General features: G+C 37.4%; 1 protein-coding gene across 6 annotated transcripts in view; it reads left to right on the forward strand.

Annotated features, from left to right (window-relative positions):
* The window catches only part of EML6 (EMAP like 6), a 120,227-nt gene that overhangs the window by 25,961 nt on the left and 77,522 nt on the right, over positions 1–16,744 (forward strand). For all 6 annotated transcript variants that reach the window (XM_037404992.1, XM_037404990.1, XM_037404986.1 and 3 more), the window contains exons 2-3: positions 10,256–10,415; positions 16,335–16,433. In XM_037404992.1, the coding sequence (XP_037260889.1) occupies positions 10,256–10,415; positions 16,335–16,433 (259 nt within the window). The remainder of the gene's footprint in view (positions 1–10,255; positions 10,416–16,334; positions 16,434–16,744) is intronic.

Raw genomic sequence — 16,744 nt, forward strand, 5'->3', positions numbered from 1 at the left:
CCATGTGATTTTTTTAGCAGGAGCCTATGAGTTTTGTCAGATCATACAGATTGTCATAGATGTGAATGCTCAGGGTGAGATGGGATGATGAGATGAAATCTCTTAAAATTAAAGTGGGAGTGATCCAGAAAAGTTATGACACTGGCTGTTTTTTTCTGTGGTCTCAACAGTATTTCCTATTTCTCCTTGACTGTTGTTCTCTGGGCTTTTTCTATTTATTTTTATATCCTTTAAAAAAGATTTTAATATTTTTATAGTCTGTTACATATTTTTATATTTTATGTATTATATATTTATATTTAATTTCAATATATTTTATATTTTTAGTTTTTATATAGTCTTCTATATTTTATTGATTTTGTAAGTCCATCTTGATTCCTCCTTTTGTTAGCTATATCTATTTATCTGTCCTTTTTCCATGATTTTCTTTCTGTTTCCTCTCTCCTTTTTCTCAGGTGTTTCTGCAAACATTTTGACTTGGATTGTGTCTTGGGTGATCTGCATACTTAACACCTATATTCACTGCCGGTTGTTAGCTATACAAAAAATAGAGTAGACCCAGGAAATCCCAAAGCAGTTAATTACTGAATTAGCCTCTGGAAGGAATACCTTCAGCAGTGCTGTCAGGAATAGGACCCATCTGCAGCAGCACTAGTACAACTTGATTGACATCATCATTCTGTGGGCAATTAATTATCACACAGATATTTGCTGTTCATTGTGACCACCAGTTTTAGAGCTGCTGGCTTAACCTTTTGCCTGCATTATGGTCACATGTCTGCATTTGGGAGAAAAGGCACAGCTCCGTTCAGTCCAGTTGTTTCAGCCCTAGAGTGTGATGAAATCAGAAAAATAAGGAGTTTGATTACTAGTAGCAGTGCACAGTTCATGTCATCTGTTTTGACTGCACTTTGAATCTGGTATTTCAACACAGTCAGACTGAAATAGGGTGAACACAGGAAATAAAGGAGGCTACAGCATGTGACAGTGGCTGTGATTTCTTAACTTAAAAATTTTATCTGATGTGTAAATTGCATTTTCAATCACAGTGTTCAGAGTGGCTTTAAAATTCTTTATACCAGATGAACATGAAACTTTTTCTAGTTTCTGTTGAGCAATACTAAATTTACAGCTGTGTGTAATTAGTTTTTCATGTATTGAAAAATCATTGAGTTAACCTGATATCATTTATGTTACTGTTTTTATCTCAACATCATAGACCAAATATCTACTTGATGTTTTACTATGCATTTTATTGCAAAACATTATACATTGTCCATTTAACTGTCATAAAAATTGAACAAAATAGGGTAGGGGGCAAATGAAATGCTGAACTGAAAGTCTTCCCTCTCTCCTGACCCTCCATTTTTGGTCTCCAATTGTAGCATGTTTTTCTTTACAATTGATTTGATTCAGCTCTGTCTTACTGATTTTGTCAAATCACAATGCTTAAGTCAAGAAGTGCCACATATATCTGTCTTGGGTATTTATTTACTCATTCTTTGGCCAAAGCCTTTACAGTCTTGTCACCATTTTTTAGTGATTGCTATGATTTTCAGACTTACATGCCTATAATTTTCAAGCAGAGCAAAGAATGAGGCCATGCAGGAAGAGGTTATCCAGAAATTCTTCAGGTATCTGAAAAGCCTATTCCCTCTCCTTTCTAATTTATGGCTTTGGTAGTTTCCTGCTCTGTTTCTACACCAAAAAAAAAAAACCAACCAAAAACCCCAGTAAGTTTTATTTCAGACCAGAAAAAGTACTATAGCTGTTCTGGCTAAACCTCGCACATCAATGCAACTTTTTCCAGCTCATGTTTGTTTAGCAGTATCTCCATACTTCTCTCAGCATGGGCCAAGGCCCTCTCTTTCCAGTATAGCTTTATAGCTTTAGGTCTTTCTTGAAAAAATACTCACACCATGCTACATATGAAAAGTTCTGGGAATGTCATAGTTGTGTCATTTTGGGGGTTATTTTCACATGTTGCAGCATGCTGCAATCAGCATTGTGAATGCAAATATGATTGGACTCAAATGGAAACTCTGTGCACTCAGTGAAAGCTGAAGGGGAAAACTGCTATATGGTAGTTTAATTTCAGAATTGCACAGTGGGTTCTGTTTGGTGCAGTGCAGCTAATATGAAATACTGTCTATTTTTCTGATCACTTGTTGCTCAAAAACCACATGAAGACATCAACTGTTGTTTATACTTAGCTTTCAATGTCACTAAATGGGCGTTGGATAAAATCTAGGACTACTTTTCACTGGCAGAAGCTTAGAGTTGCAGAACATACATGAGATATATGTGAAGTAAATATGCATGAGAAAAATATGTCCTTAGAGAACCGTGTGACCTTTGTGTTACTGCAGCCGTGTGTGATGAGGAACCACTGTGCTGCAGTGCCATTCCCTTTTATTGAACCTGCCCAATTTTCGTCTGTGTACAGGTGCATGAGTGTAAATTGGAGCTGGCCTTAATTACAGCGCAGAATAGTTCTGCTCAAAACATTACATTTTAAAGAGTTTGTTTTCTCTTGCTTCTTTTCCCTTCTGTTGTTGGGGAAATCTTAATCATTTGATGAAAAGCAATTTAGTCTTTAAATCTGGACTGACACTGTGACCCTTCTGTAGCTCTGCAGCGCAATCACAAATTCCATGTTCTGCTAGGTTGCTTACACAGCCTTTTGGGCCTGATCTGTCAAGACTTCTAATAAGCACTGAGCAGCTGAACAAATGTTATTGAAATGTGGTGGAATAACTCCGTAGGCTTGAATAAGAAACACTGGCACAGGGAGCAGCTCAGCAGTAATTTCCCCAAAGACAAAGAGGAGTAATTTTAGAGTGGCAGGAATGGTTATAACTTTGCATGCTTTTGTCACCATTCTGCTCCCCCCCGAAGTGAGTTCTGGAAAATAGAAATAAAATCCTTGTCAAAATGCCCCTTGCATTTCCAGGACACTGTAAGTATACTTTAGCATAACAACAACTATTATACTTTAGCATAACGACAGCTATTACTGTGTGTGCTTCAAAGACCTGCATCAAGGCCAGCTGAGCCGAACATCCACCTCATAAATGATTAAACTTAAGACTCAGTTTGTGACCAAGACCAGTTGTGAGCACCAAGCCTAAACCAGTGATTTTCAATCACAGTCTGCATTGACTTCATTCAGAACTGTAGGTGTTTACTTCCTCTGACAAACAGATGGTAGCTGTCTGAGGCAGGCCACCAAATTCAGAAATTGCTGCTGAGAAAGTTAGCCTGTAATGACTTGTTCTAGGTAGGAAGCCAGTGCAGAATGACAAATAAGTGCTCGAACCTCTAGCTGTATCACTCTTCTTCCTACACAGGGAAGATGGAAGGGAAAAGCAAGCAGTGGAATAGTTAGTAAGAACGTAGACCTAAAAAGTGCCTTACTTGCCAGATGATCTTAAAAACATATTTCTGTAGCCATATGCTGTTCTGTGATATATATATATATAAAAGCAAGATATTACCGAATGAAAATCAAGCCAGTAAACTAAGATTTTGTCATTGCCCTTACCCAGTGGTGTTTCCATCAATATTTATATTCTTATTTTTTCAGGACAAACATGTTCTGTACTTGAGTTGTTTGCAACAAGTGTGTGGCAATATTTTGTAAATTTGAAAGTGTTATTACAGCTATATGTTCACATGTGTAAAAAGTAATTCATTTGTATGGGTGTGTGCATTAACTGTGTTATACACACACGGTCTGTGTGTGCATCAGAGCTACCAGGTCACTGTTGTCTGTTCTGGCAGTGAGACCTGCAGCGCACTCGCATAGCCTGTCACCTGCACTGTGGAACGTGCCAGATATAATTGGTTATCCTGGTGTGTGGTCTGCCCGCCAGCTCTTTACTGCATGTGGGGGTCACTGCCTTGCACTGGAAGAGCAAAATTTGGGAGCTGTGTATGTGCATGAGTAGCCATCACTTTCATTATTAAGAGACTGATTTTCCTCAAATAATAGTTGTGGTGTTTATGTTTCAGAAGTAATCTGGGAGGAGATGATATTCAGAATAAGCCTGTCAAATTCCTGGAGTTTTCTTGTCAACACTCCTTTTTGTTTTTACAGCATGATCTAGTGGGGTTTGTGCAGGTTGCTTTGTTCTTGCCTTGTTCCACTTCCCTTTTCCTCACTCCCCTTTCCTTTCTCTTGTTCCCTTGCTCCTGCAGGCCCCCACATTTGCTTCCATTTAACTGCTGATCTTTATTCCGTTGCTCCTTTTCATTAGGCTTCGTTATGTTTTGTGTTCTATTCAGAAATGGGGATCAGGCTGCGTCTTGCCTTACTTTGCTCGTAATACGCTCTGTCTGTACAGTGCATTACAGTCTTCCCTTTGGCCCCAACAGCTGAGGAAAGAAATTAATTTTGTTCTGTGAAATGAGGAATTCCTGAAAGAGCGTTTGTGTTCTTTGCTGACATGTGAAGACAGCTCTGTCCTTAGCACCGCATGAGCAGTGAAATGTAGCTGAAAAGTTCCCTGGTCTTCAGACATGCCTGCTGGTCTCTCAGGATCTTGAAAGTGTCACTCTTTCTGCACTGAGAACTAAGTGGCGGAGCTGAAGGAGGCAGCAAAGTAGAAAATACCTACTGGCACGTAATGGCCTGTTAAGGGGCAAGCTTGGAGCTTCTTGGAAATATTCTTTCTTCAGAGATATTTTTTTGCTGCAGAGAAAAGAAAATCATAGTTGTGTTATTTATCTGTCCGTCATTCAAGCACAGTGCAGTCAGTGCCCCGAGTACTTTGCTACAAGTTTGGCCTAAATTCTGAGGAAAGACTGCTATGTTTGTTCTGCAAAACAGTAGGGTTTGTAGCAGGTTTTGAGCAAGAAAGCATGAATTCTTTCATTAATTTCTGAAGAAAATTAACATATACAGACAGTATCTAAATTGCTATGGAATTTGATTTTAAATTTACCTCACATTTCTCCCCAAGTCTTCATTATCATTGTATAGCACTGTGTTACATAAAACGGCATAATTCTGTAAATGTTTGTCTAAACATGAAAGTTATCCCAAATTTAAAACAGGATGGATTTGAAGTAGGGAATAATTTATCTGTTTCTAACTATCTAGAGTTATTTTAGAACAGCATCAAATTGGCGCGCAGCTTTAGGGTGCACAACAGCCCTAGCACTGGGAATGACATCTTGCATTGTCAAGAGATGGATACAAGTCCATCTAACGCGGTGATTGTCAATGACAGTCTGCATTGACTGGATCCAGAACTCCAGGGGTTTGCTTCCCCTTTCAAAAAGCAGTTCTTGTTTGTCAAGTGGGGCATTCTGGAAACCTAGGTTTAGTTTGTATGAAAAGTGTATTTGCTTGATTTATGCTCACCAAAGGATAGTTAATAGGATGGTTACAAAAAGATTCAATTTAATACAACATTCATTAATACAAAACAAACCATGAAAAATTACACACTCAAAATTTGGAATCATAGAAAAGTTTAGTTTGGAAGGGGCCTCTGGAGATCATCCAGACCACCTTTCTCTTGAGAGCACAGCCTTAGATTAGGTTATCCAGGGTCCTGTCAAGCCAAGTAAGTCTTGAATCTGTTCCAATGGGGGAGATTGTGCCACTTCTCTGGGCAAACTATTCCAATCTTCAATTCTTCTTGTGGCGAAGAATGCTTTTCTTGTATCCAGACAGAATTTCCCATGAAGCAACTTGTGTCTCTTACCTTTTGTCGTCTCACCGTGCATCCTTGTGAAAAGGGTACTCCGCCTTCCCTGTAACTGCTTTTGATGTTCTGGAAGACTGTCATTAAATCCACCCTGAGCCTTCTCTTATCTCCTTGAAACTTCTCTTCCTCAACCGTCATCTGTTCCCTCATCCCTTTTTTGTTCTTCCCAGTCATCTATTCTTTCTACCATCTGTAATCCTCTGGTTCCTTGACTGTGTGCTTTATGAAGCAAAAGTTGTTGTATCCACAGTTTGGGAACAAATTAAATACGGAAATTACAATTTAATATTCAATGTAATATTCAACTATTTGAAGTAGCTTGCATTCCATATCTAAACTTTTCTACTTAGCTCTGTCTGTTTTAAACTTTAAATCTGTATTATATATACATAAGCGTATAGAACCTGTTGCAGAAAAAAGACTTATAGACAAGAAACAAATACTTTCAGTGCCTTGAAGTTCTCATGTGGTTATAAAAGAGAAAGAAAATCTTGGAGCGGAATGTTATTGCAACAGAAATTGCGGAGGTAGTAAGAGTTTACCATCTGGCAGGGCCCCCAGACCAGATGGATCCACTAATGACTTTTATAAAGCATTTCATCAGACCCTGCTGGAACACGACTGGCATCTTTAATTATCCTAAATTAACAGGGTTCCAGCCTTGGATGCTGGATTCATGATTGTTGATCTTGGACGGGAAGGAAAAGGAAATGTTCCCTGAAATCTCTTCTTCCTAACAGAGCTTTTTATTAATGAAGTGTAATGTTAAAATATTACCTAAAGTTTATTGGTTCATCTTAAATGGATTGTTGGCTTAAGAGAAGTGCCTATCAAGGTACTTAAAAGACATTTTTTGCAAACATATCAGAGTGGCTTTGGTATTCACAGTTAGCTTTATGAATACACAAAAGCATTCAGCTGCCCAGAAGAGCAGACTGCCAGGAATCCCCTTGCTTGCTTTAACCTTCCGTGGAAGGAAGGGAACATACATTTCCAAAGCAGTTATCTCTGCTTCTTACTTTACATGTGCATCTGCTCCTGTTAACTGTTGCCACAGAGAGAGGGTCGAGTCTATGGGGAAGTGGCTGCCACTACCAGCGAGCAGTGCCAGCAGCAACTGCTGCTACTTTTATCCTCTCTTGTTTCCACCCCAACTCTTTAGCAAGAGAGCATCCGCTTCCTTTTCCCACAAACCTGGAAAGCAGGGACAAAGTTTCTTGTGAAATTTCTTCTGCCCTTCCTGCTTAGAGCTTGTGGGACTACATCCTGGTCAGCAAGGCTGCCCTTGGTTTTCTGCTTCTTTCCCCTTGGAGCAACCCTTCTCTCAATGCTCATTGATAGTAAACCCTTTGCTAGTGTAATTTGTGGTTTGCTTATGGGAAAAGCACAAGAACTACGCGAATTACATTTAAGAGAAATGCTGATTTTAAGGTGTAAGTCTTGATTTTATTTTCCCATTTTATTTATTTTTGTTATTGGTTACTGGAACTGTTAGGTATTCTCTAAGCTGAGAACAGGTCTGCAAATGTACATACCCTGAGAAGACTGGGCAGACGCTAGCGGATGAGCAAGCAAGGGAGTACAGGCACGGGGAGGTACCATTGTGTGGTAGGGGGTGTGGGAGTGAAGAAATTCATAGCTTACTCAGAGGTGTTAAGTCTTCAGTGGTCCAGCCATTCAGTTTAGTCGAACAGCTCTGTTGTACAATAATGCATCTTGAACAGCTAATCTGCAGACCTGTTGCCTGTGACTTGCAGAAGAATGTCTGGTTGCATGATAAATACTTTTGTTTCTAGATGATCTTCCTGTTGGGAGGAACAGGAAGTAATTCCCTAATAATATTTTTCTATATCATAAATTTATGTTGTTTAAATGCTTAATCTATTCTAATAATCTGTTCATACTGCACTAATACCATAGTATTTCAGTATCTTCCCGTGGCACAAATGGTGATGTGGTATCGTTATAAATGGTATAGATACAGGATAGGATGTTTGCTTAGAAAGGTTGAATAAATGCACCTAACAGTTCAAAACACAAGCATTGAAGTTCATATTCATTTTAAAAGTCAGGGAAGGTCACAAAACCTGTGCCAGCAGGAAATCTTACAGTCCGAAGACAGGAAGTGACCCATGCAGCAGGATATATTTTATAGGTGTACATATACTTTTTATATTTTAACACACAACAGATACTTAAATCATATACGGGTTTCAAATCATCACCAAGATTTGTTCTTGAAATTGGACTCCTTTTCCTTACTCTGTAACCCACTGTTCTGTCTGCCAAAAATAAATGCTTGGTTATCTAACAGCCAGACTGAACGTAGGCAGTTATAGTGCATTGTAAAGGCTGTTAGCAAGAGATGAATGTCCTTAGCGGTTCTGAAAAATCAGACTTCTTATTTAGGTGCCAAAAATTGATATTAGTTCCTAATTTTAGTTCCCCCACTAGTTGACTTCATGCATCAAAAACGATAAAAGAAATAACAGATACATTAAGTACAGGTGTATTTACGTTGTAGGAAATGTGTTCTTGTTTTTAACGTTATATCCTGGAATGGAAATACAAAACATAAAATAGGAAGTTCTAGTATGTGAAAACTGAACTGTGCAAAACAGTGGTAGATGTAATTAAGCTGCAGTTCTGTTCTAGCAGTACGATAGATGAGCCCAATTAATCTTTTCCATCTGGTTCTTAGCATTGAGGGAAAGTATTCTGACTTAATTATAGGTATCACAGCTTAAGTATGGTGGAGTCATCCTTTATTCCCCTTATAGGTTTAGAATTGAGGTGAACTAGTTGACACGCAGTTGTAATGTAGAATCCAATCCTATAAAGGAAAGGAGGAATGCACAAGTGCAGGAGCAGATAAGACAATTTTACTGGGCATTGTGCTGAAATTGTTCTTTTTGCATGAATTGTTCTTTAACATGAAAAACTGAGTACCTATGTTTGTGACACTTCCTTAACTTTTTTGATGAATTCTTCTTAATAATTAGAATTATCTACTCCTGGGATAGAAGACATATTCAGCTTCCCTAAGCAATCTGTTGAATGTCAGTTTATTAATAGGATATTTTTCCTTATTCCATCTGTAGCTCACGTACTCAGACATTGTTCAAATTTGTTTCCTGGATAATAGTGTAAAACTGTCTTTGTATTCATATTACTTTAGGGAGGGTTTTTTATTAATAAAATCCCCAAGTTAGATTTTTTCAAACTAGATCCTCTGGGTTTTGGCAAAGAGAATACCTCAAGGGTTGAAGAGTAGCTTCATAATAGGTCAGAATAATTGCAAACAACAGCTTCTGGTACTGTGTCACTACTGATAGCCTGCATTCCTCATGTTAATGTGCAATGAGGTTTGCTAATTGGTGGCCTTTCGTCTTTTGTGTTACAGTGAAAATCTGGTATGTGTGATGAGCAAAATGGAATTTATTTTTTTTAAAATGATGCTACTGCTCGGTTCCAGAAAATGTATGTAATCTAAGAGAAATGCTCCCAACACAACAAAATGGAAGTCAATACTAGTGTTCATACTTAGGCAGGGGCGAGAGAGGATAGTGTGGGCTGCCTGGTGGAGATTTTCATGTATGAGAGATTGTGAACAGAAACCTAGTTTGCTTCTGCTAATAGAGCCAGCATTAGAGTGCAGCTTGCAGTAACAGATCTCTGTACAAATACTACACAGAATAAAAAAGTTGAGTGTTTAATATGTTTAATAAATGTATAAGAAAGAGTTGGCCAAAACAAGTCTTCTGAATGGTGGTAGTAGAGTTAATCGCTGAAAACCAGGAAACAGTTTCTGAAACATTGGCACCTTTCTTGGATTTAAGTAGTGGAAATAGTGCTTGATGTGAAAGTTCTTGTGCAAAGTACTGTTTCTAATTGGTTGTTAGAGAAAATGAGGTAAACTAATGGTTACAGTAAATTTTATCTCTCCGTAGACAGCAGTAACTTCAAGTAGATCTTAAAATACAGATCATTGTTCTTCAAATGTAGGAGAAACAATTTATTTCTCTGTCTCTTCTGAGGCTACTACCTTTAAACATGTAAAGATAAGAGCATTTCTTGCATGTGTTTTGCATAGTGAAAAATATTCATTAAACAGCCACTGGTCCATATTTCAGAATATTTGAGCTGATGTGTGAAAGGGGAATAAATTGTACAAAATGATCCACTGACTTCATAAAGCTATGAAAGACTAAGATAAAAGCCTGTGTGTTCATTCAGCTTATCAGTCAAAAGTATTAAAAAAAATTCTGGTTATGTTTTCCTTAAGTTTTCTAGTTAAAATATTATTATGTGATAAATTGTATTCAGCACTAGTCATGTTGGTCTACGTAAAACATATTAGGTAAATAATGGGATAAACTGTGTTTTGAAGACAGTCGGTGTGATCATTTCAATAAATCAAAAGGAGCTCATAGTTTTTGAGAATTAAAAAAAATATTACTTTTAAATCTGATTTTTACATTTTATACTACTTTACTGATCCAGAAAGTGTAATTATAACCAACTGTGTTCTATTTCAGCCTTGCAGTTCACCCGGATAAAACTTTAGTAGCTACAGGGCAGGTTGGGAAGGACCCTTACATTTGCATCTGGGATTCCTACCGTGTACAGACTGTGTCTGTTCTTAAGGATGCACATACACATGGAGTTGCCTGCTTAGCTTTCGATTCAGATGGCCAGGTTTGTATATCTTATTTCTCTGTGAAATTTCTCCGTGAAATCTTATTTCTCTTTGAATTTAGTTTGATTTCTGATTCTAGATGATATGCCCATTAAAGTATTTTATGTTTAGGTAGCTGTATGGCTGTAGCACTGAAAGTCCTATTACAATTAATTTTTTAATGCAAGGACTGTAAACATAACTCCTTCAAAGATGATGTTTCTGAGGCAAAAATCATGATGTAGAGGGATTGGGTGTTGGACAAATATCCAGAGAAGAAACGGCCCTCTGGCTCAAATGTATTACCTCCACCACATACTTGTCACCTGCTGTACAAAGAGATCAGTTCCTGGCAAAGTTCTCACAATCCTGCAGCTTTTTTGGCAGAGGAGCTCCAGCGATCTCACTGCTAGGAGAGCTCGTTGGCTGGGGTGTGCAGTCAATTTAATTGAATAATGGGGTTAGGACACAGAGTGTGTGGCTTTGTACAATGTGATTAGATTATATGATATTTTGAGACAAAATTGAAAATATAAGTAAATGGTGGGCTATTCACAGCTAAGCACGTTGATTTCCACACACATACACACACACAGAGGCAAACTGTTTAAAGCATTCAGTTGTGAGTGAAGTAGGACAATAGAGCTACGATTCACATAAACCTGAGAAATATTTCACATTCATAGTTTTATAGATACTTATCTGTGCAATTTTGTTGTTATTGATATCCAAACGAGCTTTCTGCTGTAATGCTGTGGTCATACTTTATAGATGGTTGCTGAAGTATTTTTTGGAATGCTTTGATTAGCTGATACCTGGATTCTTGCACAGATCCTGATTGTTTTTTGTATTTGCTTGTGTACCTCAGATTTACATCCCAATAGGGTGGAACTGCCTTTAGATGATTTTCTTAGAACAGCTGTACTAGATGGTTAGCTGTCTATTGAGAAGTGTGTTATTATCATGTGCCTAGCTACTCTTCCACTGACCCCACAGTGCTTTCACTTTTTACTCTTTCAGAGAACAGAACTGGCCGTGCAATGCATAAAATGTATTCTCACAGGAAACAAAAGTACTTTGGGGGGGGCGGGCATTATCTTGTGTATTTTCAGTTTAAAGATTAGTCTGAAATGAAGGACACCAACATGAGCAATTGCCTTGAACGCCTTTAAAAAGCATTGGGTAACTTGAATTACTGAACAGCAGTATGGATTGCATTTCCCCATTAAAAATTGGAACTAGCTTTCTATTTTAAGCCCAGTTTTCAAATATCTTCCTCCAGTTTTCTTAAAAGTAAAGCCATTTCCTCTGAAATCTCCTGTGCCAATTATAATTAAAGAAAAAGGTGTTTCTGGGAATTGTGGAATAAAAAAATCAACAGAACAAAATTTCTAATGCTATTATATTTTTAAAGACATTGCGTGTTCAGAAATACCTGTTTTTACATTTTTTGCTTATTCTGAACTTTGTAAGACTGGTAGATAAACTTATTTAAGCACCTAATGGGAATAAAGCCTCACAAAAGAGCCTGGTCAGTATGAATTAAAGGTGGAGGCTCTTCTGAAAATCCTGCTGGGTGCTGTGCTGTAATTTAAAACTGAACTTTCTGTGGTGTTGACCTTGCAGAACAGTAACGTTCTGTTTCTGGAAATGCTGGAGAAGTTGCGGTTTGTTCTGGAAATAAAAATTTGCATGGGACGCTTTTATATCTGGAGCAAGACCAATGCTGGAAAACATAAATATGGATAATGTATCTTGGCTTTTTGCTGCTCTTTCTGGCTTTGCAGAAGAAGCTGCTGTGCTGAGCCAAAATCAAAGGGCATGGTAGAAAGACGTTGAGTATTTGGAATTCAGAGCTGCTAGCAGTTCCAGTTTATTTAGTCAGCACACCCAAGAGAGCTGGCATCTTGTGACAGGGCAAAACAGACTCCATACATTGCTTACACCTTTCCTTCTAATGCATATCTTTATTTTATATTGATTATCTATTAATATCCAAGAAAGATTGGTATTTTAGTCCCAAACCACAAATAAATTCAAGTCATGTAAGGTATAGATGCAATAAGAAATGTATTCTTTTCTCTGCTACCTCTGTCAGCTGTCCACTTTCTAAATAAAAGTGGACTGAGGAAAAGCCCAGATAATTCTGCTTCTCTACCTGAGCTGGATCCCTATGGTCAGCTTGGCTTCCTCCCACTGCTGTGCACAGCTTCTAGTTCCAAGGGTAGCTGCTGTGTTGAGCACCACACAGCTCCAGAATGTGGACTTAGTGTGGATCTCAAAATAGTGACACTGCGTCTATATTTTAGCCAAGTTAATTAGCTATGCTTGTACCAGAAACTCTAGGGTGTCTGTTTCAGGCATTCAAATGAATTAGTTCTGAAATATTACTCCCTGCTGGACTTCAGCTGACCCTGCCTGGAGACAGCATAGTAGTTTCTGTGGTGCTTGCCTGGCATAATTTACCACAAACTGGCTAACGGAGAGTAAACAGGGTTTGTTATTTTTTTATACTATATGAAGAAGATCAATATGCAGCTTAAATGAAGGGATAGCTTATATGCTTCCTTTATTTTATGTACCTTCAATATGGCTTTACATTTGGAAACAGATATATTTTGAGTAAATTTTCCATTTTGTATGTTACGTGTAATTATTACTGTATTTTAAAAGTACTGATGGGAGCTGAATATCTTGCAGAACTGTTGCTATTTGAAAATACTTTTTTTTTGGTGGGGGGGCCTTTTTTTGTATGGTCAGGAGGTGACATTTGATGGGAGGCAAGCTGCACTTTGGTCAAATGTTTAATGAATAGCTGTCAGTTTGCCTATGATTAAAAACATCTTTTGTTGAATCGGGAATTAATTGCAGTTTCTCCTTAAATTACTAATACCTACCCTTCACAGAATTACCTACAAGGCTGATGTCTTTTATATTGAAGTATTTCACCAATACCGCACAGTTCAATTTCTGGTCTGAGTTATTCTAGATGAGCCCTTTTGTGTGCTTTCTAAAAATAATACTTTTTTTTTTTAAATGAAGTGAGGAGGGCACTGCCATAATACATACATACACTTCCAAATTTGGCATTAGGTAGCAGTAAGCTTCTTTAGCCAATCTTCTAAATCTGTGTAGATTTAAAAATAATTGTTTAATTATGTGCGTAAACTACTTGGCAGATATTTTCTTCTGGTAGTTCTGTGAATACTCTAAACATAATTCTGTCAACTTCTCTTCCAGAAGGAGGACTTAAAAGGGTGTTTCAACCAAAAAGGAAATTCTGCGTTTATCACTTTTCTGCCAGCAAGAGATCTTCCTCAGTAGACCTATGTTAAAAGAAAATATAAAATATTTCCTAATTTCCCCTAGTACTTTCACTGTCCATCTACCGCCCTAATGGTAATTTCCTGACTGGTAGTTACAGTTCAGATCTGCTGTTGTTCACATTATGAATCTAAAAGATACTGTAAGTACTGCCATGGTTTCCATGGTGAAGAGGGAGAGTATAAAAGAGGTGAGAAAAAGTTGGAATCGGTGAAGGTTCCATGAAAAATATCCTGTGTTTTGATCAGTACATCCAAGCCCCTGGCTAGGTGTAGATTGCTCAAGGACAAGTAAGACTTCTGCTACAACAGTCTTTTCTGAAAGTAAATGTTTCTGTGTTGGTAACTGGCAGGAGCAGGTTTCTTTCCCATATTTGATTTTCTTTTTCCTTCATGACCACACATCTGATAATCAAGCATGTTACCTTTGGTTAAATGTAGATATTCAGTACACATCTGAGATAGAACTCCAGATTTTGAACCTACCTTTATCTGCCATTTCAAAAACTCACATATGGTGAGTCTTTGGGCAGATTTTGTGTTAATGTATCATAATCAAATCTTCCAATTATTTGGTGTCTTGCAAGTTCCTGCAGTAGATTCTCACGCAGTTTGGTTTTTCAAGACCTTGAGTATTTTTATTTCAGTGAATGACAACATAAAAGTAGGCTGGGCTCAGAGATATTTGTGGCATGAATCTGTAATTAGGTTTTTGGGTTTTTTTGTTGGTTTGGTGGGGTTTTGGGTTTTATTTTTTTCTTTTCATTAATACCATGTTGCTTAGTACATTTGCTGGTAAGATATTGGTTGGGTTATGCATTATTCACTAGGCAGAGTTCAGGTATTATATTAGGCATAACGCATGTTGTCAACTCCCATGAAACCAGTCAAAAAAGATATATTTCATTGCTCTGAAATAAAGGAACTGTAACTGTTAAGAAGGCAGTGAAGGATGCATGTGGGCCTACTGCATTTAAACCAGAGCCTTTTGGTGTAGTGGCTGGCCTAAGAAGGAAGACGAACACTATGTTTCTACACTTTAAAATGGTGTGGAAAGGCATGGAGTACCTGGTCTCTGAATTATTTTGCTACAGAATGAAAACCAGAACCTTCTGTTTCTTTATGAATAATGATTTATTATCTCAGTTGTACAGTAGTTGATAGCCTTACTGCAATTAGTATTTTTTCTAATGTAGCATTTCAGAGGAATCTCTGGTAATTATGCTTGTTTTCTTTGCCAGCTCAGTCTTTTGGATTATCATAGACATCTCTAGACTGTAAACAATTTGCCTATTGAAAATTTGAGCCAAAAAATAGTGGACATTTAGTTCAAGGAAATCCAGTTGAAGAGATTCACTTTGCAAGTCATGTTCTTGAAGCAAATCTTGAGGGAAAGGATCTGGTCAATCTGATCTCTGAAGCATATGTCCCTTTGGACCAGATGGTTCATCTGCTGATCTTTGAGGCAAATAGAAAGGTTTCATTTATTGCATGTTCTTGAAGTGCAGGCTTTCCTATAACAGAGCAAAATGCATAGAAGTTTCAGTTGGACTGTTAATTCCTTACGATAAGAAGTTATTAGACAGGACAATGAGAACAAGGGATAGGCAGTATGGACACAACAGATCTGGCTGTTTTTAAGAAGTCATGTTACTGAGCTGCAAGATTGTTTCCCATAGAAACAGCCTCGCCTCTTCCCAAGGGGCAAGTTACTCAGGCATATTCCTTTTAACTAATGCATGTTGGACATATCCATTACATACCCCTATCCACACGCATTGGTATCACATCCATTATGTACACTTGCAGTTATGTACATTTGGCATTGGCTTGGTCTTTGGTACAGATCACAACACCCAGTTGTAACATCTCTGATCTGCAGTCAAAGCTTTCTCACCTAATAAGAAATCCTGGAAATAATATAAAGTTGGACATAATTAGTGCAGTCACTGGAAGGGAAAAAGTCTACAACCTTCACAATAACCGTTGGTCATCTGGGTATGTTGCAGATTTTCCCTTCCATTTTATTTTATCCTTTTTCTTTCTTGCATTATTGAGATTTATAAGTGTTAGAATTATTAGTTATCTTAATTGATGATTAATTAATAATTTTAATAATTTTAGTTACTTTGGTGGTTAATTAATAATTTAAGTTATTTTAATTGGTTTGATATACTAAGCTATGTAAAAGGCAATTATTAAAATTATATCCAGTTCTGATTCTAAAGGTCAACAAAATGAGCATAATGAACAAAATTGTATTTGGAAATAAGAGGGCTTCTATTTCCCCTTCACTTTTATTGTGAGATTAATAAATCAAATGCTAGAATGGTGTGTACCTGAAACAAACACTTCAAGTATTTCATTATAAGGATTGTACTTGAAACATTGGTAACCTGAAATCAATGATCTGATTTTTTAGAAAAGATGAGACATTTCAGTACTTTCTACAGGGAGTAAATGTTAAGCGCAAGTATCATGATGGTGCCTTTGTGATGTAGTTCAAACCCAAGTCACATGTGGGAAAATCAGTTTGTACACCTAATAATCTGAAATACAGTAAAGTGATTTTGGAGTTGTTTTTCTGTTAACTGGATTACTATTGTTTTTCCTTAGCGTTTAGCTTCAGTGGGACTGGATGCCAAAAATACAGTGTGTGTTTGGGACTGGAAGAGAGGAAAACTACTGGCAACAGCCACAGGCCATTCAGACAGGGTAATTGTATGAAGGATTTACTGAATTTTTTCTGGGAGTTGCAAAATTTTATTAAAATAATTTTGGTTTGTATTAGGTTAATGCAAAGATGATTTTGATCATTCTACCTGGCTTTTAAAATACTGAACAAGGTATTTGTTTATTCTCATTATGCCAGATATAGCATGCAGCACTGTGTTAGTAACTGAGGCGCATGATGGATCCTTGAGCTGACTAGTAAGCCTAGGGAGGAAGTACTTTGTAATTGCACACTGATTAGGACGATTTAGTGCTCTTTACATGAGCTGCGAAATGCTATATCAATGGACACA

This window comes from Falco rusticolus, chromosome 12, assembly GCF_015220075.1.
Source record: "Falco rusticolus isolate bFalRus1 chromosome 12, bFalRus1.pri, whole genome shotgun sequence".
NCBI lineage: Eukaryota > Metazoa > Chordata > Aves > Falconiformes > Falconidae > Falco > Falco rusticolus.